A 10,877-nucleotide genomic window follows, 5' to 3' on the forward strand; every position below is an offset into this window, starting at 1 on the left:
TATGCATTCCATACTCTCCATGGAATTGTTTGCCGTAGTAGCAGTATATATGGTTTTGTGAGTGGGATTTTGCTTTAAAAGAATTTTTGCTCCATATTTTTAGAATTGTAGAGATGGTTTCATTTAAGGGTCGTCGAAAGCTGTTTTCAGTTATTAAAGTTTTTCATATCTGTAGTCTTTAGTTCCTGTTATAAAAGTGAGTGGGTATTCTTTGCTGCAAGGAAGGTTCTTGTTTTGGGGGTTGATACCGATGCAAAAACTCATTTTAAATTTGACAACATCCAATTTCGGAAAAATTGCATGTGAAATTTAACTTTGATAGTTTTATCATTTATGATTTGAATTTTATAGTCATTATCAAAAGTTTCTTTATATGTTGGACTTCTGTAGTTGACTGTATCCGTAATGGACTCTGCATACACTCTATATGGATGGAAGATAACTTTGGAGTAACGCACGGCCTACAAGCAGGAGAGTGAATATCTGACACAGATTTGTCTGACTGGTAGGTTCGGATTGCAACCAAAACTTAGGCTTATGAGAGATTTTATTTGAACTCATCCATGAAAACTTGAAAATTGACTGACATGACCCAGCTTATAGATAAATGTATCACAAATAGAATAATGGTTACAAAGTATGGCAGATTGTCATAAAATGCAAATTCGTTTTTGCAACCTTCTGAGAGGTTGAGCAGATTTGGAATAATCAAAGTTGACTGTCTAAGATGACTGAATCCTATACGCTCTGTTCATATGTCTCCCCGTTGTCCAATTCTGCTCAAATTTTGTCCCTCTGTACACCTATGGGCAATATCTCTAAAAATATGTCCCTCCACACATCTAACATTCCTCTGTAGTAGGTTGTTCATATTTCTTCATTTCGGTAAATGTGGACGCATTGCTTTGTTGTGCATGTTGTGGGCATGTAGCCCCCTGCTGCATGTTGTAGGCTTTAAGAGATGGTCCCTGCCTTCCTATGTATTATCTATAAACTCCTAGAACATGTGTTCTTGGTGCCTCCCTATTCCCTATACATGATCCAAAATCTACAGCTGCTAAATGACTTTTCTTAGGCCCTCAAATAATTGGCCATCAAGGTGATCTGTGATGACCTCCACCCAAAGCCTCCTCGGCAACACATGCTCCTTGAACCTAATGCAAGGTGCGAGGCATTAGTATATGAAAACTTTCTCAAAAACTTTCAATCCATATACAAATTTATATATTTTTAAACGTTTCTATGTTCGAGTGAGAGATCTCAATAGCCCCGTGAATCTAGATTCACAATCTCCTATGGCTCTGTCTACTGGGTGCATTAACATCATTCAATTAACTTTCTGTAAGCCCTTTTGAGAGGTAACGTTTTTGAACTTGTTACTCAATAATTACCTAGTTTACCAAAGGAATATCTAACCCAAGCTACAGTAATAAAGTCTTCCACCATAATAAGGTGTTACTCTTAACATAAAAATTCAGCATTTGTTCTTTGTGATTAGTATAATCATGTACCTAGCCATGTTCTCTCTCCACCAATATCACACCAAAACCTTTTCTCGTTCTTTATATGGGTTGCCTCTCGGGAAAATTGTTGATTCCTCACTCAAAATTGAATTACGACTAGATTCTATGTTTAGTTAGTATTTTCATTATATCGGTGATTTTTTGAAATGATTGAATCGTGATTATAACTTCACAAATAGATATACTATTCTGACCCCTCTCTCTTTGTTGAGCAGGTTGGCATGTAATTTGTACTTGGGTTCACTAATAGATATACTATTCTGATCCCCCTCTCTTTGTTGAGAAGATTAGCGTGTAATTTGTACTTGGTTTCATGCGTAACGACCATTTGTTGCCCTATCTTTTACTTTTTTTTTCCTGTTCTATCCATCACAACTCGATTATGCTAGGGCACTAGGAGCGACAGTGGGATCTAATAATTTGTTAGCTTAAAGATAATTAAGATGAATAACTTTAACAATCTATACTGCATGCAGGTCCATAGGTCCTAGTGTGTAAAATTGTGCTCTCGTACCATTTGAAATGTTATTCACAACACTATAATGACTAAACTATATATATATATATAATTGCGTGGAATTAAATGTCCTCAATAATCTCAAATAAGTGTTAATTCTTTTCAACTAAATGACAACACGGGCTACTTTAAAGCTTCACATAATTCCATCATACTTGATATTGCTATTTCAATACTTGTGTTTGAAACATATGCAAATAATAGAGGGGGTTTCTATTATGATAATAGAGAATAGCTTCGATTATGTATAGAGCTCGAGATAAGAGTAAAGAAGTGAAACGTAGAGATGTGAGTATCATATGTCTAGACGAGTATAGTATGTATAGGCGAGTATCTTCAGGTGCTCAAGAACGATTACTAAAACAGTCAGTTAATTCTGCAATTTAAAGGATGAAAAAGGAGGTTATAGGAGTCTAGTTTTGGTTCTCATCCACAATGTCACACTAGTCTGCATGGGCATGGTTCTCATGGTTTAATAGTGACTTGAGGAGTCATAATACCACAGATCACTAAACACGAACAGCTAAGGTAGCCCAAGGACAATAACCATCTTTACACATTAATTAACAGGTCTTACATTAATTATCCTAGGGGGTTTTAATACTTCCAAATGCTTAAAAAACAGTTAGCAGAGCATTCACATTACACATTCCAGCAATCTTTTCTATAAACCAACTAAATGCAGTCAGGAGAGACCTCCTTTTAAACTATAAAACCTTATTGTTAGTATGATCAACCTTATTTTAATATATAGTGTGACAAACCGTATGTGACAGGCAGGTGGAAAACTTTTCTCGCAATTGACTAAGCGACGTCCTGCGAGCCAAACTTGAGACGGAAACCCTCGTCAGAAGTATATGCTTGGCTCTTTTCCAAACAAATGAAGAGTCAATGAGGTTTTGTGTAATCACTTCTGGTATCGTATTGGGTTAACCCACCCCCTTTTTGATTCCAATAAGCAGAGGTGATCACTATGGTAATCCGATTTCAATTTGTAGTTAGAAAATGGGGTCACAACTTTCCATATTTTTTGTTTTGTTTTGTCTTTTTACATCAAACAATAGTATATTTATTAGAACCATAGTCAACTAAACAAACAGGAAACAATTTATTTGACAGGTGGAAGAAGTGATAGGCTTAGAGCAATTGAATTGTAGGCCATGCTTCTTGACAAATTGATGAACAGATGTCTCCTTACTTGAGATTTAGGTTGGCACCATGGCACCATCCTGTCCATCATTATACACTAATCTTGTCATTATCTTCTTCACTGTGAATGACTGGCCTGTTCCCTGCAAATAGATATGAGCATAGAGGAGCCAATCCAAGAACAGTAATCTCTAGCACAAGACAATATTAATGATCTAAATACCTAATCCTGAAGCTTGAGTTTGATTTTTCTCTACTGGTTCTCAATCTCTGATTGAGAATCTCCCACTCGTCATTATCAAACCTTCTCCTTCATCATTGGCATCAGCTGCACTACTGAGGTACTTTGGTTGGTTGTCATTGGACTTGAGAGCTTGAAGTTTCAAATGATTATAGTAACAGACAGCCAGAAAAGCCAGTCCACACCCACTCAAGTTTATGACTGTAACCTTTTCATTTATTACAGACAAAGATTATGTTATGAGCAGCCAGTCCTTGACAAGACCAGCAACATTCATAGTCAAGGCTGAAGTCTTTCCTATCAGAAGAAACACTGCAAGATTAAGAGCCAAGGCACAAGCAGAAATGTCATGTAATCCAAATCAAAGGAAGAGACCCTGATTATGAGAAATGGGTATTCTACTAAGGCCCAGGGGGTGCTGAGAAAAACAAGGCAACAAGGAGCAACAAAGATGTGATGGGATTCAACTTAATCCCTTTTGATGTTCGTGGAATTTGTATGAGAACCAATTGGGTAGTCTCACATGCAACTGCACTTAACTAGAGAATCACCTCCCATGCATTCATCTTGGCCTCCCCATAAGTTGAAATAGTAACTCCAATGGATATGGCCAACATATTGGCCTCGGGCTCACCTTTATAAGCTTCTTTCTTCAGGGAAACCACAATCAAATACACAGCAATGGGAATTAGAGCTTTCAGCATTTGAAATAATGATAATGAGAGGAAAACATAGGCCGAATTTGAAAACCAGAGACCCAAAGAATACACTTATCAATACTATGGGTTCAACGAGCTTGAAGACTCTTACAATAGCAACAGCCAGTGTTGAGTAGAAGCCCATGTGAATCATGGTGGGACTGATCACACTAAAGTTGTCAAGCAATGGCAACTCCAATGGATATGGCTAACATATTGGCCATGGCCTCACCTTTATAAGATTCTTTCTTCAGGGGAACTGCAATCGAATGCATATCAAATGGGCACAAGAGCTTTCAACATTTGAAATATCGATACTTTGAGAGACATGCACCAAGGGCTGCATCATTTAGGATTTGTACTCAGTTTAGGTGTCATATTCAAGGGAAGTTGTTATGCTTTCCACCACTTCATAGATTGTTAGAGTGATGAAACAAAAGAGGCTCCCTCTTGAGGCTAGATTATGTCATTCATATCAGCTGTGTTGTTGATGTCCTAGCTCAGCCAGGTCTTGCCAAAACTCTGTTGAGGTTCAAAATTTATTATAAACTGAAATGTCTTCACAAGAATTGACCTCATAAAATGCCATAATCACAAGATATGCCATACATGGCTGTGATTATGGCTCGCAAGACCCTTAGACTTTGAGCAATGAGGCTCGCAACATCACTTATGATTATGCACTCTACAATTCTGTGACCAGCTGAATGTTAAGCAATTGAACCGCGATTTAAATCCTATTTTGTCAGCAATAAGTACTATACTTTGTCTTTATTTAGTGTAGAGAACCAAGCACTTATTCTGCTCATCTATAGAAGGGACAATGGTTGTTTGCCTATGAGGTATAAGGAAATCCTATCAGATGTTTTGTATTTTCGTATGGAATTGAATCATACTCCTGCACACTGTAACATTCATATATATCAACCTGTAGAGGCTTTAATAACACCTGGTATTCTGGTTAGTGATTTTATTGGACCTCATGTGCATATCCTACATGCACAGGATGGACTATTCATATGTTACAGGGTATTATTCTTATTATTTAGGGTGCACATCTTCAGGTGCTCAAGAACGATTACTAGAACAGTCAGTTAATTCTGCAATTTAAAGGATGAAAAAGGAGGTTATAGGAGTCTAGTTTTGGTTCTCATCCACAATCTCACACTAGTCTGCCTGGGCATGGTTCTCATGGTTTAATAGTGACTTGAGGAGTCATAATACCACAGATCACTAAACACGAACAGCTAAGGTAGCCCAAGGACAATAGCCATCTTTACACATTAATTAACAGGTCTTACATTAATTATCCTAGGGGGTTTTAATACTTCCAAATGCTTAAAAAACAGTTAGCAAAGCATTCACATTACACATTCCAGCAATCTTTTCTATAAACCAACCAAATGCAGTCAGGAGAGCCCTCCTTTTAAACTATACAACCTTATTGTTAGTATGATCAACCTTATTTTAATATATAGTGTGACAAACCGTATGTGACAGGCAGGTGGAAAACTTTTCTCGCAATTGACTAAGCGACGTCCTGCTAGCCAGACTTGAGACGGAAACCCTCGTCAGAAGTATATGCTTGGCTCTTTTCCAAACAAATAAAGAGTCAATGAGGTTTTGTGTAATCACTTCTGGTATCGTATTGGGTTAACCCACCCCCTTTTTTATTCCAATAAGCAGAGGTGGTCACTATGGTAATCCGATTTCAATTTGTAGTTAGAAAATGGGGTCACAACTTTCCATATTTTTTGTTTTGTTTTGTCTTTTTACATCAAACAATAGTATATTTATTAGAACCATAGTCAACTAAACAAACAGGAAACAATTTATTTGACAGGTGGAAGAAGTGATAGGCTTAGAGCAATTGAATTGTAAGCCATGCTTCTTGACAAATTGATGAACAGATGTCTCCTTACTTGAGATTTAGGTTGGCACCATGGCACCATCCTGTCCATCATTATACACTAATCTTGTCATTATCTTCTTCACTGTGAATGACTGGCCTGTTCCCTGCAAATAGATCTGGGCATAGAGGAGCCAATCCAAGAACAGTAATCTCTAGCACAAGACAATATTAATGATCTAAATACCTAATCCTGAAGCTTGAGTTTGATTTTTCTCTACTGGTTCTCAATCTCTGATTGAGAATCTCCCACTCGTCATTATCAAACCTTCTCCTTCATCATTGGCATCAGCTGCACTGCTGAGGTACTTTGGTTGGTTGTCATTGGACTTGAGAGCTTGAAGTTTCAAATGATTATAGTAACAGACAGCCAGAAAAGCCAGTCCACACCCACTCAAGTTTATGACTGTAACCTTTTCATTTATTACAGACAAAGATTATGTTATGAGCAGCCAGTCCTTGACAAGACCAGCAACATTCATAGTCAAGGCTGAAGTCTTTCCTATCAGAAGAAACACTGCAAGATTAAGAGCCAAGGCATAAGCAGAAATGTCATGTAATCCAAATCAAAGGAAGAGACCCTGATTATGAGAAATGGGTATTCTACTAAGGCCCAGGGGGTGCTGAGAAAAAAAAGGCAACAAGGAGCAACAAAGATGTGATGGGATTCAACTTAATCCCTTTTGATGTTCGTGGAATTTGTATGAGAACCAATTGGGTAGTCTCACATGCAACTGCACTTAACTGGAGAATCACCTCCCATGCATTCATCTTGGCCTCCCCATAAGCTGAAATAGTAACTCTAATGGATATGGCCAACATATTGGCCTCGGGCTCACCTTTATAAGCTTCTTTCTTCAGGGAAACCACAATCAAATACACAGCAATGGGAATTAGAGCTTTCAGCATTTGAAATAATGATACTGAGAGGAAAACATAGGCAGAATTTGAAAACCAGAGACCCAAAGAATACACTTATCAATACTATGGGTTCAACGAGCTTGAAGACTCTTACAATAGCAACAGCCAGTGTTGAGTAGAAGCCCATGTGAATCATGGTGGGACTGATCACACTAAAGTTGTCAAGCAATGGCAACTCCAATGGATATGGCTAACATATTGGCCATGGCCTCACCTTTATAGGATTCTTTCTTCAGGGGAACTGCAATCGAATGCATATCAAATGGGCACAAGAGCTTTCAACATTTGAAATATCGATACTTTGAGAGACATGCACCAAGGGCTGCATCATTTAGGATTTGTACTCAGTTTAGGTGTCATATTCAAGGGGAAGTTGTTATGCTTTCCACCACTTCATAGATTGTTAGAGTGATGAAACAAAAGAGGCTCCCTCTTGAGGCTAGATTATGTCATTCATATCAGTTGTGTTGTTGATGTCCTAGCTCAGCCAGGTCTTGCCAAAACTCTGTTGAGGTTCAAAATTTATTATAAACTGAAATGTCTTCACAAGAATTGACCTCATAAAATGCCATAATCACAAGATATGCCATACATGACTGTGATTATGGCTCGCAAGACCCTTAGACTTTGAGCAATGAGGCTCGCAACATCACTTATGATTATGCACTCTACAATTCTGTGACCAGCTGAATGTCAAGCAATTGAACCGCGATTTAAATCCTATTTTGTCAGCAATAAGTACTATACTTTGTCTTTATTTAGTTTAGAGAACCAAGCACTTATTTTGCTCATCTATAGAAGGGACAATGGTTGTTTGCCTATGAGGTATAAGGAAATCCTATCAGATGTTTTGTATTTTCGTATGGAATTGAATCATACTCCTGCACACTGTAACATTCATATATATCAACCTGTAGACTATTCATATGTTACAGGGTATTATTCTTATTATTTAGGGTGCACATCTTCAGGTGCTCAAGAATGATTACTAGAACAGTCAGTTAATTCTGCAATTTAAAGGATGAAAAAGGAGGTTATAGGAGTCTAGTTTTGGTTCTCATCCACAATGTCACACTAGTTTGCCTGGGCATGGTTCTCATGGTTTAATAGTGACTTGAGGAGTCATAATACCACAGATCACTAAACACGAACAACTAAGGTAGCCCAAGGACAATAGCCATCTTTACACATTAATTAACAGGTCTTATATTAATTATCCTAGGGGGTTTTAATACTTCCAAATGCTTAAAAAACAGTTAGCAGAGCATTCACATTACACATTCCAGCAATCTTTTCTATAAACCAACCAAATGCAGTCAGGAGAGCCCTCCTTTTAAACTATACAACCTTATTGTTAGTATGATCAACCTTATTTTAATATATAGTGTGACAAACCGAATGTGACAGGCAGGTGGAAAACTTTTCTCGCAATTGACTAAGCGACGTCCTGCGAGCCAGACTTGAGACGGAAACCCTCGTCAGAAGTATATGCTTGGCTCTTTTCCAAACAAATGAAGAGTTAATGAGGTTTTGTGTAATCACTTCTGGTATCGTATTGGGTTATTGTTAGAAGCGATAATTGGATTCGGATTCTCATCGAGTGAGTTGTTCTGCTTTCTCAATTTGAGAGGGTTTGTTTGGAGGGAAAAACGAAAGAGGACATACAAGAATAGTGAGGGGAAAGATGCAGAGGAAGAGGATTGAGAACATCGCCAGCAGGCAGGCTACATTTTCCAAACGTAGGTGGATTGCTGAAGAAAGCTTACGAGCTCTCGGTGCTCTGCACTGCAGAAGTTGAACTTGTGATTTTCTCCCCAACAGGAAAGCTCTATGAACTGTTTTTTAGTGCAAATCCTACTATTTTGATTCTAATAATCATGGCTATGCAAACCTCATGAGATTCTTACTAATAACCCCGGTGGTGTAAGCCCTAGTAAGTTCGATGTTGAAAAACTTAGTGTAAAACCTCCAAATCGCTGGTTTTGTTGTAGTGCTTATTGGAGAGTATATAAAAAATTTCACACCTTTTTATGAGATATGGGAGGAAAACATGTTAAAGATTTTTAATAAATATAAAATTTCCAAAATGATGCTAGTTACGTGTGATTCGTTTTTCATTGTTTGTGATTATGAAAAATGAAACTCAATGTTTTTTCATTAGTGCACACATATTTCATTATATAATTGCATATAGAAAAATCATTCCAGAGCCGATAACAATAAAAGTGAAGAATTTATGGTCCAACGTTATATTTAAGGGAGATGTTTAAGGATGACGTTTGAATTTTGTTTTTCATTTTAAGACATTTGGAGCAAATATTAGGAAGGACTTTGAGAAAGGATTGTCCTTGATTTTCGAAAATGGAGTTGTTCCTTTCCAGCCATATGCCCCAAGTGACCATCAAAGGGAGAGCTCATATGTTTTTTGGATGTTTTCTTTATAGCCATTTTTTTACACATATCCATAGAGTCCCCATGCCATTGATGTGAATTACTTGTTTGGTTTTTTTTAACCAAAATTTTTACCCAAACAAGAAAAATTAAAAAAATGCCTCAAGATCAAAGACTGAAACAAAGACCTATTGACATACCTTTTAAAGTATGGAAAGAACTTGTAAAATCATATGAGAAGTTGGATGCACAAAGAAAAGCCGACAATGAGAGCATTCAGGTATTGAACTTTTCATTAAACATTATTTAGAATGTATTAATACTTATAAGTATCTTAGACATGTATTTGTGTGAAAATAAATTGAATTGGTTTATGTTTAAGGACAAGGCATCCAAGGCGAGGTTAACCAAGACAAAAGTCACTCATCGTAGTGGCCAGAAAGGTTTAAAAGCACTGATAACAACCTTTGTAAGTATATTAAACATGTGATATTTTTTTAATAAATTTTGTACTAGAAGAAAGTCATTGTTATCTAATTTCTCCCTATTTACTGATTGATAGGAACTAAAATATGGAAGACCTCCAAATCATTTGGAAAAGGAGGTGCTGCAGCAAAAGAGATGGGTTGAATTTGTTGTTTGGATGGACTCTATGGTATGTAATCTTAGTTGGATTTCCAATATACTTTTAAACCATATTTTCATTTTATTTTTTAGTACTATTAGATATTATATCTTACCTCATTTTATGGTTAACATTGTATAACAAAAACATGTGTTGTGTTATGTAATTAATACTAACATGTAATATTGATTTTTTTTGTCAGAATGCTATAGGTAATGATTGCCAAGACGATGATCCAAATTATGTTCAACATATATCAGGAGATGATGAGGATGAGGATGAGGATGATGGTGGTGAAGGAGGAGATGATGATGATAGTTGCGGTGTTGGTGATGATGTGGATCAGAGTAATGAGGATGGTCAAGATGATCATGAGGATCATCTTGGTGGTGGTAGCTAGGCATGCACATGCATTGTTTTTTATGAAGAAATTATTGTGTAGAATGACATTGCTATGTTTAGATGGGTGTTGTGAATTTACCCTATATCAATGAGACATTTTGATTTTGTAATCATACGATGAGTTTGATTTATGTATGTTGTTAATTTATCGTAGAATAACGATATTCATGAAATATTTTGATTTGTTAATCATATTTGAATTTTAATTGTTTTGATTAAAAATAATACTGATTTTATTAGTATTATGTTGCTATTTTATACATGTTTTGAGAATTGTTAATGACACATTGTTATTTTTTTGGATGGATGTTGTCAATTTCTCTTAAATTTCTTTACAAATGATTTTGAATTGTGATATCTGCTTTAATGATATTTAGAAACTATCATATGTTTCACTATGAATCTATAAAGGGGGTCATATATGTAAAGAAAAATATACTCTATATAAGAAGTCAAATGCGGATGTAACCATGGATGCAAAATTGAAAGTAAAATTGGATG

General features: G+C 36.5%; 1 protein-coding gene across 1 annotated transcript; it reads left to right on the top strand.

The window, feature by feature from the left end:
* Window positions 1–4,613: 4,613 nt before the first annotated feature.
* LOC149145151 (uncharacterized) lies at window positions 4,614–10,582 on the top strand. The gene is made up of 4 exons (XM_089452908.1): window positions 4,614–9,629; window positions 9,732–9,818; window positions 9,912–10,004; window positions 10,177–10,582. The coding sequence occupies exons 1-4, from the start codon at window positions 9,507–9,509 to the stop codon at window positions 10,372–10,374; spliced, it is 501 nt and encodes a 166-aa protein (XP_089309034.1). The 5' UTR covers window positions 4,614–9,506; the 3' UTR covers window positions 10,375–10,582.
* The last annotated feature ends 295 nt before the right edge of the window (window positions 10,583–10,877 follow it).

The sequence above is a fragment of the Pinus tabuliformis genome, chromosome X (assembly GCF_031772625.1).
Source record: "Pinus tabuliformis cultivar Carrire ecotype Pingquan chromosome X, CPIR1, whole genome shotgun sequence".
NCBI lineage: Eukaryota > Viridiplantae > Streptophyta > Pinopsida > Pinales > Pinaceae > Pinus > Pinus tabuliformis.